At 38.9% G+C, this 25,987-nt stretch overlaps 1 protein-coding gene across 2 annotated transcripts in view; it reads right to left on the bottom strand.

The window, feature by feature from the left end:
- Positions 1-25,987, bottom strand: part of LOC124797854 (fanconi-associated nuclease 1-like) — a 146,977-nt gene that overhangs the window by 49,248 nt on the left and 71,742 nt on the right. For both annotated transcript variants that reach the window (XR_007016889.1, XM_047260923.1), the window contains exons 6-8: positions 22,164-22,347; positions 17,555-17,782; positions 1,809-1,940 (exon numbers count right to left, since the gene is read on the bottom strand). Coding sequence is in view for 1 of the 2 variants with exons in the window: in XM_047260923.1 (XP_047116879.1) it covers positions 1,809-1,940; positions 17,555-17,782; positions 22,164-22,347 (544 nt within the window). In the remaining variant the exon portion in view is untranslated. The remainder of the gene's footprint in view (positions 1-1,808; positions 1,941-17,554; positions 17,783-22,163; positions 22,348-25,987) is intronic.

Below are 25,987 nucleotides of genomic sequence, written 5' to 3'. Positions count from 1 at the left end.
ATGATACGCGAGCAAAAAACATGTTCTAAAATTCTACAACAGATCGATGTCAGAGATATATACCTATAGTTTTGCGCATCCGCTCGACGACCCTTCTTGAAGACAGGGACTACCTGCGCTCTTTTCCAATCATTTGGAACCTTACGTTTCTCTAGAGACTTGCGGTACACAGCTGTTAGAAGGGGGGCAAGTTCTTTCGCGTACTCTGCATCTTCCAATGAATCCTGCCCTGAGCTACAGAGCTGTGCCCAGAAGGCACAGGAACTGCTGCATACTCTGCACCTCAGTGTTCCTGGAGAGCTGCTGGCATCACAACAGGCTGTGGGACACCTGCTGCATCAGTGCCTGCCACTTGCTGCTTTCAGCACATGCTATGGAGGGTGTTGCCACCACATAAATTTACTACGAGTGTTATAATTTGTTCTTCAATAAAGTGTATGACTAATAATGATGTGTATCTGAGCAGCCATAGGTCATCATTCTGCCCTCAGTCCCCCACCAACCTTAGTTCAACCCCCCATCATAGAGGTCATCCATCGCAGCCTTTACAGTCGAGATCTTTCCCCTGAAATCTCGTATCATGGTTGATTTCAGTTAAACATAGACCTTGCTTAAAAAATACTGATTTTAACATAATCACAACACAAGGTATTTGCTATCAGCTTTGTCACTCTGTTATCATAACATTATAGATTTTTCTTTGGTTTCTAGCTATCTTGTACTGCACTTATACAGTCAGGGTACATCTAATTTTGCACAGCCATGCAAGCTTTTCTACAATCACTAAAGCAGTGCAGCTACAAGAAATGTCTGAAGTTCAGCTGCCTCAGAACTCCAATTTGATGTGACAAGTATGCCTTTAAAGTAGCAATCTGATCAATTCTGAATGTTACTGTGTAAACTGTATTCTCAATTCTTCGAATTCTTCATTCTGTGTATTACTGCTGCACAATAGGACAATTTAAGATTAAGCAAGTAAAATTGTCCTCATCCTGATGGTTGATTTGAACAGTGCAGTGCTTTTCTAGGCACTGTTCAACAGCAGATGATAAGCTCTTGCTTTCTTCCAACCTTTGTACGGATTTAAGCTGCCAGTGATAGGGGGATCTACAGATTAACATGGACTCTGAATCGTAGTGAAACTTGACATTTTTTCACTAAATAAATCATTGCCAGAGGTGAAAGAAATGATAAGTGACAAACAAATCCTAGGGCAGCCTGGGAACTTTTGAGTCTGGCACTTACTCACTCAGCCACATATGTTTGCCCTCCATAACCACGTAATTTCAGTCACAACTACTGCTACATAAGTATGAACCGTGTCATTTTTCACACTGGATGTATGACAATATCCAGTGTGAATACAGTGCAAATAATCTTCAAGTTGCATTCTGCTCCTGACACTATCACAGCAAGTTTCACACAAATACATTCTGAGAGTAAACATAGTCTCATTATCGACAAATGTTGTTGCAAATACTGATGGGATTATTTTACGTTTTACAGACAATAACAAAAAAGTTTAATTTATGACAGTTTTTCCACCAAATGTAATGCAGTTAACATCTCTGTAGACACTGATTAAGCTGACACAGAATAATTACACAATAGTTTATAAAATTTTGCTCTTATTTATAGTACTTAGGCATTAGTACTGTAATTGAAGCTGTTTTTTAGGTTTATAAAATTCATTAATAACTGACAAAAACAATCAATTTTAATTTTAAAAGTTCAATGGTCAACACTGGGTTTTAAAGTACTTGTATATACAGTTTAATGATAAATTAAAAATATACTACATCACTGACCTTTCATTAGCATCCGTCAAGAGCTCCCTAAAATTATTTTCTATAACAGCAACAATCTCTCTTGCTGTAGCCCAGTCTTTCTTCTCTATGGCAACCATAGATTCATTTTGTAACTCAATTGCAGTTTCATACCTGATAAAAATGCAAACAAATTACTACAATAGCCCAGTGTGGTGTTCAGTTCACCTCAGTACACAGTTATACGTAAGACACAAATGTATTCTGGAACTGAAATACTCATTGTTGCAGTAGCCACTTGAGCACTCTGAGGTCTTCCCATATGAGTATACAATGCTAAGGCAAATGCAATCACAAAGTGGAGGTTTTGAAAACATGTGTATTGGTGACTACTTTTGTCATAAAATACATAACTGCATGAAATACACTTCAGTAAAAAAAGTAAAGCCATCATCACTCTGAATCCAAAGATTGGTTTGAACATCAAAGTGATTTACTAGGCATGGTACTATGCCTTTCTCCGCCCTCAAACTGACTTATGCAGCCAATTATAGGGGGACCTACAGTTTAATGTGGATTCCAAACCATTCTGTAACTGGGCATTTTTCACATCAACAAACATTGCCAGAGGTGAAAGCTGTGTAAGTGGAAGATACATATCTTAGCAGTGACCAGGAATAAAATCTGAGACCTTTGGATTTGCAGTCTGGCAATTTACCACAGAGCCACCGGGTAACATCATGCCCAATAAATAAAGTATAACTGCAAAAACTAATTTGAGAGTTATGGCCTTATACAGAGCTAGCAAGGTTTTTAAGTAAAGCACAAGTAAACTATCCGTAACCATGGCATTTGTTTACTGTTCCACATACTTGAAGGCAGCCTTGAACATCTCCTGTAATGCACAGTGGCTGATCTTTTCATCTTCTTCCTTTCCTTCATCATCTGACTCCTCTTACTCAACACTATACTGTTGCAAAACAAGATTGAACATATTCAAGTTCTTCATTGGTTACAGCAGCAATGTCACTTTCTGCTAGCCATTTCTTTACATCAGCAGGATGAATGTCATTCTGAAGAGCTTGCAGATCAGTGACTAATTCTGCAGTGTCTGATTCATTACTTTCAGGAAATTCCTGCACTTGGTTTAGGTTAGGACAAACCTTCTTCCATGATTTTTCTTAAGTTCCTCCCAACCTTGAACAATTGAGTAAACTGCATAGCTTCTTCAAAAAGAAGACAAGCCTCTTCTGGTTTCTCTAACAAAGTGCTGACATATTTCCTCCTGTAATGTTGCTTTAACAGCTCAGTAACCCTCTGGTCCAATGGTTGGATTACTGAAGTTACATGGGGCATGCATCTATGTGTATGTGTGTGTCTGTGTATGGAGGGGGGGGGGGGGGGAGGGGGAGGCAAAAACAGAACTTTAACAGCACCTTCTTGAACTTCAGACTCAATGGACATTTTCTAGTATTTTTTAACATCTGGAACAAACGCATCAAAGGGCCATTCTTTAAACAAATTACCATTCATTCAAGCAGTTTTTTGAGCATAATGAACAAGAAGTGCTGACATATTTACATTTTCGAAGGCTCTTGGTTTCTTACAGTTGTCTATTTCAAATAAGAGCAATTTATGGTCACCACTTACGAGTTGCTGCATGTTCAGCCTGTCCTTTGCTAGTTCCATGCCTCTGACTGTTTCATTCTTTGAGGCAAGGGTTTATCGAGGGACCATTTTATACTTTAGTCCCATCTTTGTATAATTGATCAGCTACCTGTTTATTTTCTGAGACAATTTTTTCAAATTTTTCAACGAACATCCTACCTGCATCATCATCAGTGGAAAGTTTCTCACCTGAAATAGCAACTTGCCTAATGCTGTGACAGTTTTTTCGCCAGTGAAGACAACTTTCATTTTCTTGGCACTTGTCTTCCTCCCTCCACAGTTTTGGTGCAACTGAACAGCATTTTCTTTTACGATGGGGCTTGAAAGTGGGATCCTCTTACATCTTTCCTGACAAAACCAAACCCACACAGTGCCATCCGAGAGCTCACTGATTTTCTAGTTTTTACACTATCTCCTGTTAGTGAAAAAGCTTCAAGATATTTCTGGTTCTTTTTCCAGTCTTTAATGGTTGTCTCTCCAATACCCATTTCAGAGGCTAAGTTAGTAACTGAATCATCTTTGTCAGTTACCTTTTTTTGCAGTCATTTAGTTTCTGTTCGATTATGCACGCAACACATTTTCTCATTTGATTTGTAGCTATTTTTAGTGTTTCAGAACCCCCTATCACTTCTTCATCAGAAATTAATAAATTGTATAAAACTACACTGTAACTTTAAAATTAAAAGGAATTTAGTAATAAAAAAGCAAAGACAAAACAGGAAATTGCAGAGTATAGTTAAGTGAATAATTCAGCAGTACAGTAGTCTGTCAACTGAGTATGTGTGAAAAGTGTGACTTGACTGGTATCAGTTGTGACAAGAGTAAAATCGACTGATAATGCTGGCACTCAGTGGTGGCTGCTGCGTTAGGCACAAGAGCACGACAACATCCTAACTTTCGACACCTTGCGAATTTATTGGTTATTTTTCTTTGAACGCTGTTAAATGCAACACAGAGGCTGCAATCTGAAAGATATGGCACTTATATCTTCTGTGCTACTGCTCCATTAGACTCCATGAAACCTGACATCAGGGTCGGAAGCACACCTTCAGTTTTGCACATTTTAAGGAGCTTTTAGACATGTGTAAATCATGTGATGTAATTGCCTTATGGTCCAAATACATATGGATTTGGGGGGGGGGGGGGGGGGCACAGCTAGCCCTTGCCACTCAACTAGAAGTTTACATCAGTGCCACCAGGTGGCAGCACACTGCAGCAGATTTTTATCTCTGTTCACTCGGCATTAATCCTGATAGATGACAGCACACCCCTGAGATATGCTAATTCACTCACTATACACTGTAGTAAAATTAGATCAGGCGTCAGTATATGTTAAAGTTGTACTGACAGTAGACCTATCTCATGGGTTTCTGAATGAGTTGTAATTAAGTTATTACTTGTATCATACAATAATCCATTTGAGGCACTGAGAATCATAAAGGCCTAAAGCACATCACTGTTGATTGTGAGATTGGAGCATTTATTCATGCTTCTTAAACCTGTTGATTATATGGTGAGTCAGGTTTATCCGTGCTGTAGGCCCACACTATATATTTAAAATTCATAAAAACTATATCACTGGTTTCTCTGATATTCACTTAAATATGAGATTGACGGCAGTGTGCTTTAGGCTCTTATGGATCTCAGCGCGATTTGTATTATAGTCATGTGACCATGTTGGTACACATTACTACTAGAGTTTCATCATTTCCACAAAAGGCATTTTGTGTTTATAGTTGGTTGTTTACTGTGCGGGAATTGGCTTTTGTGTGCAGTGTACACATAAACTATATTGAAGCTATTTTACGTGCTAACAGAAAAGTAAAGCTGTGAGAATGGGTTGTGAGTCATGCTTGGGTAGCTCAACTGGTGGGGCACTTGCCTGTGAAAGGCAAAGGTCCTGACTTTGAGTCTCAGTCCTACACACAGCTTTATCTGCCAGGAACTTCCAGGCCAGCGCACACACTGCTGCAGAGTGAAAATCTCATTCCGTGAACAGAAAAGTAAGTTCCCAGGAAAAGATAGCCGCAAAGGAATTAGGGCCTCCGAGAACAGATCCTTTGATCGGGAGAGTGACGAAATCAAATAAGAGTGACTACAAGCGAACATCTAGCAAGGAGGTGTACAGTTAGCACAAGTTGTTGTGTGGGTGCAGTGTAAGAATATCTGATTTTCAGGCCAGACGTAAATTCATAAACTAATACATCTGTTAGGGATCTTGTACATTTGTCCAAAAAAATGGAAAAGTATGAAAACTCCCACTTGCACAAAAACACAACATGGAGAGCTGCAAAAGCTTACAAATTATTTCGTTATTGCCAAAAATTATACTTAATTATGGACAAAACAACAAATTTTTTCCTTTTGTCAGATAAATCATGCATATTATTATTATTGTTGTTGTTGTTAGAATGTATACTCATGAGCCAACACTGCTGGCTCTCATATCGGCACATAGCCCAGACAGGTGGTCGGACACATGGTCAGATAATTGTAATTCTACTGTATATACTGCTCCCAAAGTCCCACTCATTTCTCTAACCCTCCAAAAATATGATGGAAAAAAAGAAAAAGAGACACCAGACCGAGAGGGTGCTACCATTTGTAGATGTACTACAGAGATCTCCCACTAGTTAGGGTTAGTAGAGACCGTCTACAACTGTGCAGACAAAGTTAGTGTAGGTCAATGTGTGAGCATAGTGTTGTGTTCCTCTGATCTTTGGCGTGTCTTTGTTCTTTGAAAGAACAAAAGAGTGTTTCTGAAATTTCATTTCCTGCTTAAAAAATCGACAATGGAGAGTCGCCAAATATTTAAAGAGGCTTTTTACTCACCAAATGCTTCAAGAGGCTTTCCAGGACGATGCTATGAGCTACGCACAAGTTTTCGACTGGTTTGGGCACTCGAAACATTGTGAGACGACTGTTGAAGAGCAACCTCATTCTGGATGCCCTGTAACCTCACAAAATCATGAAAACATTGAAAAAATCCTACAAAAAATCAACGAGGCTCGTCGTTTCACAACTGACCAAATTTCAAAAGTGATGGACATGAGTTGGAGGTTGTACTAGCAAATTTAGAGTGAGGATCTGCACACGAGTTGCGCTGCTAAATTAGTTCCACACCTTCTCACATAGGAGCAAAAAATCATGCACATGAATGTATGGCAAGACTTGAAATCTGATGCAGTGTTACAGGTATGACCGAGAAATCAAGCAAGTGTCAAGCCAATGGAGGACTCCCAATTCTCCCAGAGCAAAAAAGGCAAAGACAAGTGAAGTCGAATGTAAATGTGAAGATGATGATCATTGTCTTTTTTGATGTTTGTGGAATTGTGCATTGGGAATTTGTACCCCCCGGACAGACTGTTTTATTTGGAAGTTTTAAGACATCTGCGAGGAGGAAATGCACTGAACTTTGGTGATCAGGTGACTGATTCATTCATCACAATGCCCTTGTGCACATGGCATTAAGATCAACCCAATATTTGGTATCTAAGGGATGCTGTGTCATTCCCGACCAGTCTTATTCACCAGATCTAGCCCCATGCAACTTCTTCCTATTCCCATGAATGAAAAAAATGCTAAAACGGAAGTGCTGTAATGACGTGGAGGCAGTAAAAACAAGTTCACAAAGGGCACTGGACAATATCAAAGTTGAATAGTATCAGGCATGTTTCAAACAGATGGAAACAGGGCTTGACAAGTGCCTCGCATCTAATGGAGGGCACTTTGAAAGTGACTGAAGAAATTTTGTAAAAAGATTCGTGAATACGTTGTTTATAACTGAAACAGTTTTTTTGGGTTTCCTCTTGTAGGTATTCGTAAGCACTCGTAAAATTTGCCTCTAGGCGACCACCTTATTTGGGCAGAATTGCTTTTACCTGTGAGTCATTTCTTCATCTCTGGAAAGGAGAAGAAATCACAGCAGCTAGGTTTGGCTCATATGGGAGGTACAGGGGTAGGGAGAGGAGGAGGCAGCAATTCATGCAATTTGAAAATAACAGCTCCACATAAATGTGCTGGTGTGCTGTCCTGGTGAGGTAGCACCTCCATCTTCACTTAATAGGGACATATTTCCTTTAGTTTCTTGTCAAAGTAATCCAGTTAATCACTGTAGTACCATATGCAAAAGGTTTTTCCTTTTTCTAAGTAATCTGTGGGTGTGAGACTGTTTGCATTCCAAAAGGTTTTCGTCATAACTTTTACAGCCTTCTTTGGAGAGATTCAGCAAAGGCAAATCATTATTTTGATTGCTGCTTGGTTTCCGGAGTATAACGATGAATATAAGTCTCAATGATAGTGACAACTAGATACAATAGTAAAGCACCCTTTAAAGCCTTGGTGTTACCTACAACCTACTAGCAACCTGCCCTCGCTTTGCATGAGAAGCACTATGTATCTACAGGCAGACGACTTGTCTGGCATAACAGTAATAAATTATACACACAAACCTTCCTTATAAATTAGTCTCCCTATTGGTGAAAACCATAGAAAAATCTCTGTGTAGTTCCTGGGATTAGCCTGAACTTACAGCTACAACTGAACTGGAGACTTCAAGGAGATATCTAACACACTCAATAATACTTAATAGACTGCCCTCTTAATTTATGGATTGTGATACAGAATCCAAGGCTCAACAGAAATTGTAATCTTTTAAAATTAAAAGAGTGATACGTCCAAGTGAGTGGTATCTGTGGGATAAAGACCGTTTTGCCCTTTCCCTTTTCTGTTAAAATTGTCACTTCAATAAAAAGGATCAGCATCATCTTTTTTCACTCTGTCTTGTGCCACTGATAAGTTTTGACAGTTGAAGGTCCCACAGTAACATAAAGTTGCAGAAATGTTGTAAGTTGATTTCACAACAGAAGCAACAATTCTCCTGCAGGTATTCAGCAAATATAGCGCAATTACTTCCAAGGTGGGTAGAGTGCCAATAGCTGTGCTGCAGTACTGCCCATGCACCCATCACCAAAAATACCACTACAGGCTTGGCTGTTACGGACCTCCAGGCATGGACCATGGACGGAGTGCTGCACTGGAGATGTGATGTGGTGTGTGTGTGTGTGTGTGTGTGTGTGTGTGTGTGTGTGTGTGTGTGTGTGTGTGCGTGTGGGGGGGGGGGGGATCAAAATCACCCACATCACATAGCAGCCATATTAGCACCGCTGATGATGGCAACATGGTTGTTTGTTGAAATATAATGTCCATATTATATACCAGCAGTTTATCCAAGGGCTGTTCTGTCACTACGAATACAGTTTTTCCTTGCAACAGGTAACGTAAAATTATAGTGGATGCCAAGACAAAAGGTGGCTAACAACTTTTATCACAGTACCTTGTGCTAGGAGGAGAGAACTTTATTTAATGCACACGACTAGCTCTAATCAAGACTTAATAACGCATTTGAAGCAGTACTGCAAAATTCTTCTCTGTCAGCCAAACGGCAAAAACCTAGTAGCATGCACAAAATTCCAAAAACAAAGCAAGGACAATTTGTAGCATTATTAACAGGCACAAAATGAATAAGCTTGGTAAATTAAATGATATTCATTTTCTTGACTGATATTAAATTCAGCATATTGCTGACTAAATTCAAAAACACACAGACAAAAACTGGTCCAACAGAGTATAATGGGTCACCCTCCTCTACCATCACCTTTTTTTACATATAAAAATAACCAATACCATGTATACTATTGATTCTTGTATATGTGAACATTGTATCAGCTGTTTCACTAAAAGAATACATATGATTTTGTATACGATGTACTATATTTCGCGCTAAAATGTATAAAAATAAATTAAGGAGTTACAATCGATATGTACTAACAGTTAAAATTATTCTTCTTTCAAAAATTATTTGAAATTACGAAATTTCTGGTACACTTAAACTTCATATTATTATTGCACAATCTAACGTAAATCATTAAATTTATTTCTGAACTCATTTATAACTAATGACGTAATTTGAAGATACTTTGTTTGTCAAGACAGTTTGTAAACTCTTTTGCTTTGTAAACTCTTTGGAATATTGTTAGTGCCACAGAATTTGGAGTACTGTGGGCATGCCTCTGATGGAAATGCACTTATTTTCGCTAATCTTGTCAACAAAAATGTGAATTATTGTTCTGAAATGGAAACTGTAAAGTTGGTGTGATTTAGAAGAATGGGATAAAATAAGAAGATATTCATAGCAACAGTCAAATCTTCATCAGTCATTCAGTTCAACAAGAACCCACAACATTATAAAAATTACAGCCTCAAGAATGTACACCTAGACACAACAAGACTTGGAGCCAACAACAACAAGAAGAGAAAATGATGCTAAGTAAAAAGTTTTCCTTTTGTATATCTTATGTCTCTTGAAGCTTTTATAGACAGAGAATTTTAATAGTGATGTGTGGGAGGGTAAGATTACAAGAGGCATATCCACGTAGTTAATTAGACAGGCAATGCGTGCTACAACACTAAATGACACTTCGTCAAATCATCCATTCCAGAGATTAAAAAAATCATTAAGCCACTAAAAAGCAGTAACTCTTCTGGTTCTGATAATGTCTCAGCCAGTAGTGATAGCCCCTTAAAAAATAATGATAAGCAAATAACCTCTAACTACAGATGCATTTCTTTCCTTCCTGTGTACGTAAAACTTTCTGATAAGGTAGCTTACAACAGAACATTGCACCATTTTCCTTAGAATAACATTTTAACAAGCTCAGTTTGGCTTCCCTGAGGGTTTTATCTATTACAAAAGCAATATATAATCTTACAAACTCATTTTTGACAGAACAAAAACAAATTACCCTATTGGCACTTATTGTGATCTGTTGATTATAAAATTCTACTTGGGAAACTAAAATGGTACATCATTAAAGGCTTTACCCTTGCACCAATGGAGCCTAATTTTAACAACAAAAAGCACAGGATTACATTATTAGCAAATTATATGACAGGAATAAAACTAAATCCTGAGAAGGGAAATATTAAATACAGTCTACTACAAGATTTGGTGTTGGATCCATTCCTGCTTCTTGGAGAAAGCAGAACTGTGCACTAAGAATATTGTATGAAGTTATTTGTTTCTTTATTGCATGTTCTACAGATTCATACAGTGATGGGGTCACCTTTAATGTGGAATATGTCAAGATTGTGATAATGTGACATATATTTACACATATATTCAATAACAGATTACTACTCACTGCGCACTACAGTTTACGTAATTCCAGCATTGTGTTCATATCATAATCAGCAACTCAATACATCTGTAATTTATTAATTGACATTTCTGTCAGAGTTGCATTTTTATTAGTGACTAGTTTTTGCAGTAACTCGCAAGTTACTCCATCTATCACCCAAAGCATACATAAGTCAGGCCACTACTGTGTTCCATCCATGGAACTAAATTAAACACAAGTTGATCACAAAATGTAAAGTGTAAGTGATGTGTTACAACAAATATGGGCAAGAAAATGCCGGAAATCAGCCAGCTGTAGCATAGGGACCAAATGAACACATTTCCAGGACCACACATACAGACTAACATCACTGGAAATCACTACTGGAGATGCTTCATAAATAAAAGAAGCAAAACACGTAAGGCAAAAAACAAACTGCCTTTTATTTACTTGCAGAGATGGAACAGACCTCCATGAATTTTGAAGTGGCTAAGGAATGAGGGAAAATGAAAAAAAATGATGAGAATTTTGTAGTTCTTTTATGGTTGTGTGCGTCCTTGTGTTATAACTAGGAACACAATAATTGAGGGGCCGAATTTTTTCCATGGAGACTTGATTCAAGTTACTTCTTCAACAAAAGCATGTGCATATGGCCATGCTGTAATGGTTGTTGATGACACTGGCTCAAGTTCCACGGCTGGTTGTTCACTCACCACCATTCCCGCCTTATGATGACCCTGCGGAAGACTAGGAGACTTACGAGAAACAGCTTCGCCAATATTTTTGTGGCATTCTGGCTGATCGATAAAATGGTCTGTAAAGCTCTTTTCTCATAATTGATGCCTCCTTGCATGTTATCAGTTACTTTCCCAGTTAGCTCCTCTGTAGGAACAAGTATCACTGCATCACCACAAGCATACACATGTCACCGTTGCAGGTGTGGAATTCTATCAAGTCGCAAACAGCTGCAGCAATCATATTGTGCTTGGGCAGCTAAGCTTCATGACCTCAGTCATAGGTTAGGTTCATCACAGCTAAGTCTTAGGAGTCTTTTGCACACACCGTGGTCAGAGACAGAATCATTCATTCAGCGCCAGACAAGGAAATGCATTGTGGTACCCTTCAGCTTGAGGGCCCTATGTTGGAAGAGGTTTTGAATATTACACAGTTTTCAGAGCCTCTCGCATTGTGGGCTGCCAATTATAGGCTGGGAGTGATGTTGTCACTACTGACAGCATGGACGCATGGAGCCTAGCACACTGGGGGAATAGTAGGTAACCACAGCACAAAAGAGCAAACCAGGCTGACACGGACAAACACATCATCAGCAGCAGGAACAGTGAATGCTACGTCCTGTCGCAAGTGTTTCACCATGGCTGACCCCTGCAAAGCCTTGGGAAACAGTTCACCGTGATTTTGCTGGTATTTTTATTTATATACATTTTTCTGATTATTGGCAACTGATGCTTTTTTTCTCTTATGTTGCTTGTTGGCCATCTGTGATAGCAGGTGCGAAGGTCAAGGCCCTGTCAAAAAATTCCATAGAAGCTTTATCTTGCACCCTGGCTTTGGACAATGTTTCTCAGTTTACGGCATAATCTTTCAGAGACTTTTATGCACACAATGACATTCAACACATCATGGCATCTCCCTTCCATCCACAGTGAAGTGAAATGCCTTGTCTGAATGTTTAAGATGCAGAAGCACAAATATGTGGAAGATTTCCCAGCTGAGAAGGCCCTCACACTTTTTTTAAGCTCTTACAGAATGACACTGACTGGAACCAAGAGCCCTGCTGAGCTCCTGCAAGGCTGTCAAATGCAGATACTGTTCAACCTCTTGCTCCTGGGCACGTGTCCTGCAACAGCACGGTTTCATCAATGTTTACGCCCAGGACACCATTCTGGGCCAGGGCATTTTGAAGGCATCCTCACTCGATTCTGGCTGTCATCCATAGCCAGCACGGTCTCCATGTCCTCACGATTTGCACCTAAGTTCTACTCATAGCATGCCACTGGAACGAGATGCCTCCCAGGATGGGTGTGGGGATCCCTCTCTTCAGCTGTTGGCCCAGTGCCTCATTCTTTGTCAGCCCTATCTGCTCCAGGGGTCACACAGGCTGGAGAATGACCACCTATCTCAGCAGTAAGGGCTCTGTCAGCACCAACAGTGGGTTTGCTTAATGCAGCAGGTGCCAGCATCTCCTACTCCGCTGTGCAAGTGCTGTCATTCCATTGGAGGGGAGAGTACACTGTTCTTAACACTTTCGCTGGTACATATGTGCTCTTTGCATTCCATGCTGAGGCGGCTTTTGTTATTGCAGTATTACTCACCAAAGGCTGGCACCTATGGTGAGAGGTGGCATTCTGGCCAATAAGAAATATTTATCACCTGATTTTTTGAAAACTATTAGGTTAAAAAGTTTGAGTTTTGCATATCCTATGGTTTGATAACAAAAAGAAATTCAGTTCTTTATCAAGAGAAGATGAAGAACTGAATTTCTTTCTGTTGTATGCCATAGTTACTGTGCTGCAATCAAATTAAGTAAAACACCGCACAAAATTTGAAAGATTTTGCCTAGGTAAAAATGCATTGCATGAACTTTGCATATGGTTGATTTTAGCTAATATACTGCAGTCAATGGAATGTAGGTAAGTTATCGAAACTTCATTTAAAATTGAGAGCAGGAGGATACCTCATTTCATTCTCAAGTTATTGGGTAATGTGCCCACTTGCATCCTTCCTCATCGTGAATCATGTGGTCACAAGAAACATCATATCTCAAACAATTCAGGATATTGCAATGAGGTTTTTTACTCACCAAAATATGGAAGTAATTAATATGCAGCAGTAAGAAGTCAGTGGCTCAGGATGCACTGAGACTTCCATAATACTGTAAAAAAACTGGACGCATTCAGACTTTCATAATACTGAAGGAAAACCCAAGTGGTGCACATATACATGTCTGCATCACCTGGGGTACAGCGTTGCAGGACGTGTATACATCCCCACAGCAGTGAAAGTATTTTGTCTACAGTCATGCATGTAAACCACTCAGTTGTTTTCAGAGAGAGTGGTGTTCTTAATAACGAAGGATATTAGAGAAAAAAATGTATTGAGAGGTGGTGGTAACTACTCCTAGCTGACTTAATAATTTGTGAGACGATGTTCTTGGACTTGCTCTACACATGACTCTTATCACTCTTGTTTGAGCAATGAATATTTTTGAATAAGAAGAGAGTTCCCTAGAAGATGATTTCATATGGCACGATAAGAGTGTACTAAGCAAAACAAACTACCTCTATGAGCATTTGCTAACCAATATAAGGGAGCATCCTTAATGTAAAAGCTGCTGAGCTTAATTTCGTCATAGTTTGGTAAGTGAGATGCTCCCAGTTTAGTTTGCAGGAAACTGAAATCTGGGGATATTCAGAGACAAAATAAAAGAATAACTCTTTAGCAACTCTTACAATTTACTAAATTATTTGGATCCCAGGGTGTAAATTCTGCAAAACTTTGATGTGTGTCCAGTAAAACTTCGTTTATATGTTTTTGAAGGGGGATGATAAAATAAATGTACACGTGAGATTAATGTTAAAATGAAACTTCTTAATATATTTCTATTAAATTCAGTTGTGTGGACATGGAAGATGTACAGTAATAGGTACAGTAGTTCAAATAGGGTTATGCCTAAGTTAAGGACAATGAAAGTTACTTAAGTCTAAAGAACGAATCAATTGTGGCTTGTTTTTTGAATGAATACTAAATACATAAATCAAGTCCTCATATGAAATCACTGAGCACATCTAGTCATCACTAATGTTTCTTGATCATATGTAACATTGTGTTACTTCCAATGCAATAAGTGCTTCAGTCAGACTGGGAGGGTTCACAGATTCAGCATCCGATTCTTTGGATTCCTCAGAACTATTTATTTCAGCTGATACTGGCACTATTTCTTTAATTATTTCAGCCTCATTTTGTACACAACACATGGCAGTATCAGCATCACAATCAACAAAATTATCCAAAATCAATTCCATTTTAAACACAAGGCCAGTCATTGTCTTCTGGTATATCGAAATCTACATCAAGATGTTCAATATTTTTGCAGCCAGCTTGAGTTTCATCTTTCCATCTTTTCGAAAGCACTTGTGTATTGTGTTTGGCTTCAATTGACCCCAAGCAGTCCCTTTTTATTGCATTGCCTAGATAAGAAAAATAAATTGAAAAGCAACATGGTTTAGTGAAGTTCAGAGGGAACTGACAGGGAGTGCTATAAATATGTAGTGTATGTGTAAAGAAAGCCCTAACATACAATGCATTTCTTTGGTTTACCTGCAATACTCCCAGTTTAGGATTTCCTTCCCTTTGTCGACATGTGTGATGACATGTTGAACCAGCATTTTCCTGTACTTTGCTTTTATGACATCAATGATGCCCAAGCCCAGAAGTTGAACAGGGCTCCTGGAATTTGCTGAAAAAATGGCAGTTCTCTGTTGCTGAACTGTAGTGCCAGAGAACGAGACAAACAATTGTCTAGAAGCAAAAGTATTTTCCTCTTCTCACAATGCACCTAAGCATGAAGCTTAGCGAAGTAACTCCTGAAGAGGTTTGCAGTCATCCATGCCTTCTTGTTTGACTCGTACTCAGTGGGGTACGACTTTATGCCCTTGAAACATCGAGGCTTTGCTGACTTCTCAATCACCAGTGGGCGAAGTTTATCAGAGCCATCTGTGTTTACCCCAAAGCAGGGATCATCCTTAAATGCCAATATTTTCCAGCAATAAGTTAAAAAAAGTAATGTTTCATCTGTGTTGTAAATATCTTTCACACTGTATTTTGCAACTATATTTGGGAGAGCGTACTTTTGCCAACATTCTACGGTGACAGTATTCACACTGTTCGCCTCCCCACAAATTCTGCAGCCAGTAATGCCACATCTTACTTTGAAGTGTTGTAACCAACCAGAAGAAACATGAAAGTCTTCAACAATTAACTTTTTTGCAAATTCTGAAGCCTTTTTTTTTCAGTATTGCACCTGAAACATGTACATTGGCCACATGCTGTTGCTGAAACCAAGTCTGTAAACATTTTTCCATGTCTGTAAACTTTCCACCCAGGGTATGCATGCATTTCTCACCATTTGGCCCAGTTTTTGAAGTAGCTGACTGTATCTGCACTTCATTGGCCAGTATGGCGCTTCATTGGCCAGCATGGAAGTTAAGGCAGAATGTGGGATTTTGAGACACTTTGCGATGCTTACTTTAGGTTCTCTAGGACTTCTTTGCTTTTCTTCAATTATGTTTACTATCTTCTGCATGGAAAGACATCTTTTATTTTGTTACGAACTCATCATTTTTTCATGCATGAAAATTGGAAACTACACACAAAAAAATTGAGTTCACCCCTTGCAAAAACACTCCTAGTTCCACTCAGTGTGCTCTCCACCTGCTTACACTACTGTCAAGTGTCACAGGTATGTATTGTGCAATTGTTGGATTGTAGGCTGTATTTTCTCTTCTCGGGGCCCCATTACACAACGCCATTGAGAAGTGTTACTCTGCAGCGCTTAGGCATTCACATGAAACGACATGTCATGCCGCCAGTGAGAACAGGTGGAGCTGTTGCTTTGAGCAACTTTGATGCTGCCACTACTGCTGCTGTTTTTACTGACATCTCATGCTGACTGTTCATAAGGGACTACCAACTGCTTGGCTGGTCAACAGCACCCCTGAGTGGCATCGTGTGAAGGCCACTATTGGGAGGAATGTGAACAATGTTCCGCCAAGTTATACGATCTGAAACCGACTGCCACAAGGTCAACAACAACAGTGTCACCATGTGTACTGAGCTAAGACTCACAATGATAACTGTGACTTTGCAAGCCGACAGCAAACCAACAATCACTGGCCAAACCATATATGAAACATTTCAAGATGATTTCTTAGTCTTTACAATGCATAAGTGCGACAAGAATGACTGTGGAGGAGTAAAAATAATAGCGTAAAAGTGCGAAAATGTACAAATGGAAAACGTGAAAGTGGGGTAACTTTGCATTCAAAATCGAAAAAGTGCACAGTGTATGTAGAGCTGAGAAAAGTACAGACAGTGATCTGTATAGAGTAAGTACTTTGTTTGAAGTATTATACAAAACACCAGCAGACTGTTTAACGCACAGAGCAGTGGCTTCTTTCAAACTAGCTGTTTGTCTCCTAATAGACATTCACATATTCAATCTAACGTAGAAGTAATTGCTATAATTATCAGAGTGACTAGATTAATAGCAGTTATAATTTATTGTCAGAATATGTTAAAGTAAAGAAGAGTCAGCAGTGATTCCTTCACACACACACACACACACACACACACACACACACACACACACACACACACACACATTTAAATAGTAAATCATATTATATTAAATTTGGTTTAAATTTCTCCTTGTCTGCATACAAGTGCTTTCCTAGGTCACTCTTACACATGGAATTTGAATTCTGCATCACATTTTTAAAAAGTTTAGTTCAATTCACTCCAGATGCACTGGAAGGCACGCATAAGCATCCATATATACCAAGTGTGTCTGCTAAAAGCATTAGGTGTGTTTTCTCAAGCATTTCAGCAGATATTTTCAATTTCATTTTTGCAAGGTGTAGATGGAGTCAGGGCAAACAGACAGTGCTCAATGTATGCTTCTTGCAACATTCAACATTGACATAAGGTGTTGGTTTGTTTCTCATAACAAACCACATTATTTTAAGTGAAATTTTATGTGCCCATTCAATAGCAGGGGTAAAAATTAGTGTAGTGCAATATTCAGTTTAAAAATATGTAGTAACATGGAAAGAAAAATATGAAAAAAGATGTCTGCGAGACTCCTATTTGAAGCTATATTGATGATTTCCTTTCTAACAAAAGTCATATAATTGCAGGACATACCTGAGTAAATGTTCCCGAGTGGGAAATATCACACTCTTGCGTATGACTTCACAATTTGGGTAAATTACACGACCAGTTTCAACATTTGTCACACGAAACACCATCGAGGCAAGAGTTCGATCTTCAGGAGCTGATGCACAACCAAGTGATGTGATTAAGAAGAGCCGTGACAGAAGTGAACGTAAACTATCACTGGCTTTCACACAGGGACCTAGTGCTCGTACAATGCTGTAAATTTAAATCCACAATAAATTCCAAGGTATAATAATTTTATTAATGATAAATTTGTGAACAGCAATTTTTATAATTAGTTACATCATATACAAACTAGAATTTAGTAACCAAACATCATTTTAAATAGGAGATGAGAAGAGCAACTGATGCTAACAGCAAAAATAGTAACAGCTGTTAGCCTGGAACTCCACAAGAGAAACAGTTATCTAGTACACAGCCAGCACACTGTATACAGATAGGTAAGACAATAGAGAGATAGAGTTGCCATAAAATTATTAGTACACAAATGCTGAGGTACCTATTTCCATAATCTACATTCCTCCTTTTCAATTTATTTGATACATCAAATTCACTTCCCCACAGTCCATGCCAATCAGTGCTAGAGTTAATCAGAATGGTGACATTATAAAACAGGTACAAAAGTAATAAAAGTTAGTAGAATGGAAAGACTGGACTACAATGAAATGTAGTTAGAAAAAAAAAGACAAGTGGTTGGGATACATAGGCCATGTAAGTGACATAAGATTTTGAAAATTCGAAGTTCAGTCCCCTGACGAAACTAAGATAAAGGCTAGAAGAAAGGGATTATGAAAGAGGAAAGTGAGATTTCTGCTAATTACTGTGTAATGACAGCTTAGTAGTCAATCAGTATATCAGAAAAAGAAATTAATATTGAAAGCAGACAGAAAAACAGATAATATACAACTACAAAGAAAACAGGAAAGTTTATTCAATGTAAAATCCGATACATGCCAACTGATTTATTTCACGGAATATATGTCTATGAAGTGTTCATGATTAGGTCCAATATGGAGAGAAAAGAAATGTCCTTGGTAATGAATTCCATACTTATAACTCTCTCACCCTTAAAGGTAAAAGAAAATGACCACATTTTAATCATGATTGACTTTTGATGGATAACAGAAAATACACATGTAACAAGAAAACTGATTCAGTGAAAAACTACTTGTGTTTGGGGAGAGAATTCAAATCACTCAATGTGTGTAGCATTCACAAAGATTCATATGTTCAAAGCATAACACTGAGTTTTTGTATATTTTTCATACTCTCTATCAAGACTCCTTCAAACAGAGAAGAGTGATTGTCATTCTTGTGGTTCACACGCCCTGTTGTTTGTTAGTGTTTTTAATTCCAACTTAAGTGTTCTTTGTTTCTGTTCATGCATACATTTTGAGATAAGGTTAATGTAAACGAGCAGTAAGTCTTGACCATTTTTATTTTTAAGAACAGTTGTTTTTTTGCATTAGAAAAATCAAAAAAACCACCTATGCCTTTGGAAAGGTCTGTGATAATGATCTGATTTGACTTTTTATTGGTTCAGTTTTATCACACAGCTCAAATTGTACAACTGATATTTAGCAGGTCAAAATGAGGGTACAGTTATATTTAGAATCAGCAGGAAAGAAGGTGGATATTTTTATACTCTATCAGTAACTGTTTAATGACAGACCAAACTAAGGATACAGTAATACATAGTATCAGTAAAATGGTAGGCAAAAAAATTAGCCACCTATTGTTATAATCAAATTTTTAAGTCATATTTATTTTATATACCACGAAATTCAGAATAGAAATAGCACTTTATTAGAAGGTCTTTAATTTCATGTTAAATATTGGGTATGTAACAATTTTTATTTCCTCTGTTTTCTTATTGTGTAGTATGGCACCAATGTTAATTATGTTCCTCTGATTGGATGTTGTTCTGCAATATGTTTGGTGCACATCTGATTTCTGTCTTGTACAGAAGTCAAGTACATTTTTGTTCTGTAGTAGTTTTCCTACAGAATTTGTGTATATTATTGTTCTGTAGTAATTTTCCTGTTTTCAAGAGGCTCCCTAGTTAACATTATACTTTCATAAATGATTATGAAAAAGCATGGAACATTTGAAACACAAAGCTCAGTAAAGTGGAAATTACAATAATCTCTCTTTATAAGGCCACAAATTATTCTTAGAGTTTTTCTGCATTCTATAAACATTTATGCTAAAAGTTGTGTTCCCAGTAATTGATCTTACACTGAGGAGACAAAAGTTATGGGATAACTCCTAATATTACGTCGGATATCCTTTTGCGTGGACTCAACAAGTCGTTGCAAGTCCCCTGCATAAATACTGAACCATGTGCTTCACCAATCATCCATAATTGGGAAAGTGTTGACAATGAACGATTTCATGCACAAACTGTCTCTCTATTATTTCCCATAGAAGTTTGATAGGATTCATGTTGGGCAATCAGGGAACTAATTCATTTGCAAAAATTGTCCAGAATGTTCTTCAAACCAATTGTGAACAATTGTGGCCTGGTGACAAGGTACTTTTCATTAAAAATTCCACTGCTGTTTAGGGACATGAAGTCCATGAATGGCTGCAAATGGTCTCCAAGTAGCCGAACATAACCATTTTCATTCAATGATAAGTTCAGTTGGCCCAGAGGACTCAGACCAATCCATGTAAACACAGCCCACACCATTATGGAACTACTACCAGCTTACACAGTATCATGCTGACAACCTGGCTCCATGGTTTTGTGGGGTCTACACCACCCTCGAACGCTACCATTAGCTGTTAACAACTGAAATTGGGACTCATCTGATCGGGCTAGAGCTTTTAACTGTCTAGTGTCCACCTGATAAGGTCATGAGGCTAGGAGAGGTGCTGCAGGCGATGTCCCGCAGTTAGTAAAGGCACTTGCATAGGTCATCTGCTTCCACAGACCATTAACACCCAATTTTGCCGCACTGTCCTAATGGATACATTCGGCGTACGTCCCACACTGATTTCTGCTGTTATTTCATGCAGTGTTGTTTTTCTGTAAGCACAGTCAACCCTATGCAGGCACCGCTGCTCTATGTCGTTAAGTGAAGGCCATCAGGAGGAGTGTTGTCTGTGGTGAGAGATAATGCCTGAAATTAGGTATTCATTGCGCACTCTTGACACTGTGGCTTGTGGAATATTGAATTTCATAACAATTTCTGAAATGGGCTGTTCATGTGTCTAGTTCCAACTACCATCCCATGTTCAATGTCTGTTAATTCCCATCAAGCGGCCATAATAATATTGGAAACCTTTTCACATGTGCGATTGGAGTATAAGTGACATCTCTGCCAATGCACTGCCCTTGTATACCCTGTGTACATGATACCACAGCCATCTGTATATATGCATATCACTATCCCATGACTTCTGTCACCTCCGTGTATATTGGGGTAGAGAGTGGAACTATGCATAGTATGCCTGTACTAATGTTGTTCTGCTTTTTGTAGACTTTAATATTCTTAGGCTGTACCTCACAGAAGAGTTTCTTTGACAAATTATTTACAAGTGTGTCCCATTTTAAATCTTGCTGAACCCACAAACCAAAAATTTTTTCACGTTTTCTAGAGGATCATTTTTTAATTATGCTTGAACAGCATTCGGCTAGATTATGGAAGTAAATGAGAGTTGACGTATACAGTTTTTCAGTGTTTACAATGAGCTTATTTTTGGTGAACCACTCTGGAAGTCTTTTAATAGAACTTTCAGTTGTTGACTGGAAGGTTTCTACCCTGGATCCAGTGAACAATATGCTGGTGTCTTCGGCTCTTTATGGAATACGCGATATGCATTTCATCAACACTGTCTTTCTTTGTTTTCACCTTGCATTGCCTACATTACCAGCATTTACTCCACAAAATTTTAAGACATCTAATCTACAGAGGTTTATCATTCCACAAAATACAACTGACACCTTTTACGCAGTTGCATCTTATAGCACAATTCAACAGACAAAATTAGCCTGAATTGTGGCCACATTTTTTAGTGTAGAATTCTTTGTACTTTATGCACACTCTAAAAACATTCTCGGTGAGGAGGTAGAGAGGAGGTACTCAACTAACACAAACCAAAGGACGATTATTGATATTAACTGGGTTTAGTCACTATCAACATTAACTAGCAGACAAGACTCCATTTAAGGCATCCAACATGGCAATAAATATGGTGACTTCAAACTCACTCATACCATTTCAGCGATTGTTATCTCCACGTGTCACTTCTGCTTTCGTAGGGAGAGGGGCATTAATGTGTTGTCTGCTAGCTAAGTTAGTGGCAACATGTCAGTGAATACTGATGTATATCATTCAACTTTTTTCAGGTCTGTTACTCCAGTCAGCCATGTCACTGGGAGTCATCTTGGAATGTGTGGGTAGTACAGAGTAACCACCTCCTTAGACATATTTTTTTCTGTCTAAGCTGCCATTTATATCACTTCCCACTAGTATAAGCAATAATTTAATTTTCTATGTACAGTTGTTGTTAACTAACTTGGCACATTCCCATGTCACATTAACTAAGATGATACCAAATTAATACTTACCGGGAGACAAGAGGAACACTTTTCCCTGTCACTCCTTTCTGTCTAGCTTGAAGCTTCAATAGGTCATTGATCAACTGTGGCTTGTTCTTGGCTGCAGTTGCAATATTGAATTCACTGCATAATGATTTTATTTCTGGCATCTTCAATAAAGGCAGCAGCACTGAGGCAGATTCTGAGGAGCACTCTGTTAGGAAAAATGGCTGCTTTTAGGTCAGGTTCTTCAGAGAAGGAGAGAGAGAGAGAGAGAGAGAGAGAGAGAGAGAGAGAGAGAGAGAGAGAGAGAGAGAGAGAGTACAACAATAGAATTTACATCAAAATTCATATTCAGACAAAATTTGAAACCTGAACCATAAATATCACAAAATGTTTGCATAATCTCACAGTCAGGAAGAAAGAGACTTTCCTCCTCCACCTCAAAGCATAATTTTTTTTAATGTTAAACATCAGTTTTATGTTTATTACTTGTAACAACATTAACTCATTTCATTTATTTATTAATTCATACAATGTGTTCTGTAAATCCTGTCATGAGAGAGAGCCTTCAGGGATGTGGGAACAAGTCAAGTTTTACATTAACAGATGAAAGCAGGCTACTACTATAAAGTACAAAGGGCGTTGAGAAAGTTTTGCACAGTCATCTCTATTTTTTTATTTTTTGCACAGGAGGAGAATGAAATTTTTTGTGAACATACTTGGAACAATTAGCTATATATTGAGCCTACTCAATGTAGCCTTTATCAACTGTGACACATCTGGCCCAACATTCTTTCCAGATGTAAATGCACTTTGGTAAAATTCTGGGCACTGACTTTTACACCATCACTTGACACAGGAAATATGGTCTTTCTCACTATCAAATGTTTTACTGTGCAGCAGGTGGGTCTTCAGACTACCAAAGAGGTAAAAATCATACGGAGCCAAGGCAGGACTGTAGGGAGGATGAGGAACAATTTTCCAACCCATTTCCTGCGTCATAAGGGCTGTATGGGGTTTGGAATTGTCATGGTGTAGTCTGATGAACTGACCCTGAAGCTGTGGTCTGTGGGTCTTTAAGGCATGTCACAGCTTGTCCAATGTCAAACAGTAATGGCCCCTGTTAATTGTGGAGCCAGGTTCCAAGCAGTCAATGAAAATGACACCACACTGATCCCAGAAGAAGGAGACCATTATCTTTTGGTCTGCTTTTCATGAAAGTCTTGATTTCTTTTTTCAAGGGAAACCCAGATGACGCCACTCCATGTATTGGTTTTTGCTCTCAGGTTCAGACAAAAACAACCTTGTTTCATCCTGGGTAATGATGCTGTCAAAACACTGTTTCCACTCTTCAGTAAAAGTCTTCATGAGACCCTTGCACACTTTCTTCCTCATAGTTTTCATTTTTCTTGTCAATAATCTAGGCACCCAACGTGCACAGATTTTTCTGTACCCTAGTGACTGTAACAGTGATACCACACTACCCAATGACAAACGAGTCATTTCAGCAAGCTGTCATGTCGTCACACATCTGTCATTTTGGATGATTTGATCAATGGTCTCCTTATTCACATCACTCACTGCCGTCGGTGGTCTAATGCATTGTGGATTGTCCAGCAGAGAGAAATAACCTTTTTTAAACCCCTGTAACCACCGCTGGATACTGCTGCAAACCACAGTGTCCTTTCCATACACAGGGAGCAGCTTCCTGTGAATTGATATAGCAGAGTCATCACCGGTCTTGAAGAGGAACTCCATCACCGACCATTGTTGAAGCCTGACATCTACTTCACAGTACATTATGGCTTACCTGTAAATAAAAGAAAATACTTTATATACCAACTTACAGCTAAATATTCCAAGTATGTTCACAAAAAAAAGACGACTGTGCAAAACTTTTGAACCCCTTTGTATAACAGCCTTCTACAAAGTTAATCACAGACTTACGACCTCCAGCCTAATATAAGTCTTAATTTCATCTTGTGTACAGCAGCAATCCAGTACAGTAGAGGTGTTAATGAATGTGTGTTACACTGAGGTGAGAACAGTCATCGGATATCTCCTAATATCGTTTTGGGCATTCTTTTGCCTGAAGAGCATAGCAGCTCGATGTGGAATGGACTCCAGAAACTGCTGGAAGCCCATGAATAAATACTGAGCCATGCTGCCCCTATAGCTATTCATAATTGCGAAAATGTTGCCAGTACAGGATTTTGTGCACGAACTGACCTCTCAATTATGTCCCATATATTCCACCAGATTTCGGGATTGCAGTCAGATCTCATCAACTTCTTTCCACAATATTTCGGCTGACAACCTTACAACCATCTTCAGGCGAGTGTTTGACACTGGAGATTGCTAGTGCAAGTCGCTCTATTTATACGTAAAAGTGCTGCCAGCGGGCATGCGCAAGTTACCGTAGCATGCGCGCCACGTGTCGATTCCAAGGCCCTCTACAATATTACTGCATCTATGGAGCGCAAACGAATGCGTGAAAAAAGTAAAACATGCACGCAGATGTGTCCAAAACAATAAAATGCAAAATTTCAATATTAAAATTAAAATTACTTGTTGCTCGACATGTCAGAAGCCATAAAAAGTTTTCTTTTGATTGAAATTAAAGAAATCAACGGGTCCCAGGCCTTATTCAATAAAAAGCCGCCATCATGGTTAATGAGATTTTCCGCTAAACGTACTTCCACGGATTCCTCCACAACTGAATCCCAGAAAGATCTTGATGGGGCCAAGATTTTCGTGGCCGAATAATCCATAGTATGTCCTGTGGAAATACAATGTTCGGCTATGGCCGACTTACTGGCCTGCAAAAGGCGAGTGTGGCGCTCATGTTCAACGCAGCGGTCATGTACTGTGCGTGTGGTCTGACCAATGTAGGCTTTCCCACACTCGCAAGGTATTTTATAAATTCCAGCCTTCCGTAATCCCAGATTATCCTTGGCTGAGCCCAGAAGAGCACGAGTCTTTGTAGGTGGCCGGAAGATTGCTTTCACACGATGTTTCTTTAAAATTCTGCCTACTTTCGATGAAATGTTCCCGACATATGGGAGAAATGCTCTGGACTTAAACACCTCCTTTTCCTCTTGATCTTGTGGGTGGTCACGTTTTTTCCTCCTTAAAGCAGTACTGACCTGATGTGCAGAATATCCATTATGTTGAAATACAGATTTCAAGTGCTCTAATTCGTCTGCAAGGATGTCTTTATCAGACACGACATGTGCCCTATGCACCAACGTTCGAAGGATGCCCATAGTTTGTGACGGGTGATGACAGCTTGACGCCTGCAGGTACAGGTCCGTATGCGTGGGTTTTCAATAGACGGAATGTCCCAATGACCCATCCACCCTGTGTTTAACCATGACGTCCAGAAATGGTAGGTAACCATCCTTTTCAACTTCCATCGTAAACTGAATGTTTGTGTGGATGGAATTCAGATGTTGTAAAAACCGTGAAAGCTCCTCTTCTTCCATCCACATTCAGATGTTGTAAAAACCGTGAAAGCTCCTCTTCTTCCATCCACATAAACATTCAGTTTACGATGGAAGTTGAAAAGGATGGTTGCCTACCATTTCTGGACGTCATGGTTAAATGCAGAGTGGAAGGGTCATTGGGGCAGTCCGTCTATCGAAAACCCACGCATACGGACCTGTACCTGCAGGTGTCAAGCTGTCATCACCCGTCACAAACTATGGGCGTCCTTCGAATGTTGGTGCATAGGGCACATGTCGTGTCTGATAAAGACAGCCTTGCAGACGAATTAGAGCACTTGAAATCTGTATTTCAACATAATGGATGTTCTGCACATCAGGTCAGTACTGCTCTAAGGAGGAAAAAAC

This window comes from Schistocerca piceifrons, chromosome 5, assembly GCF_021461385.2.
Source record: "Schistocerca piceifrons isolate TAMUIC-IGC-003096 chromosome 5, iqSchPice1.1, whole genome shotgun sequence".
Taxonomy (NCBI): Eukaryota; Metazoa; Arthropoda; class Insecta; order Orthoptera; family Acrididae; genus Schistocerca; species Schistocerca piceifrons.
The sequence above is the reverse complement of the archived record's forward strand: the minus strand, read 5'-3'. Positions and strand labels throughout refer to the sequence as shown.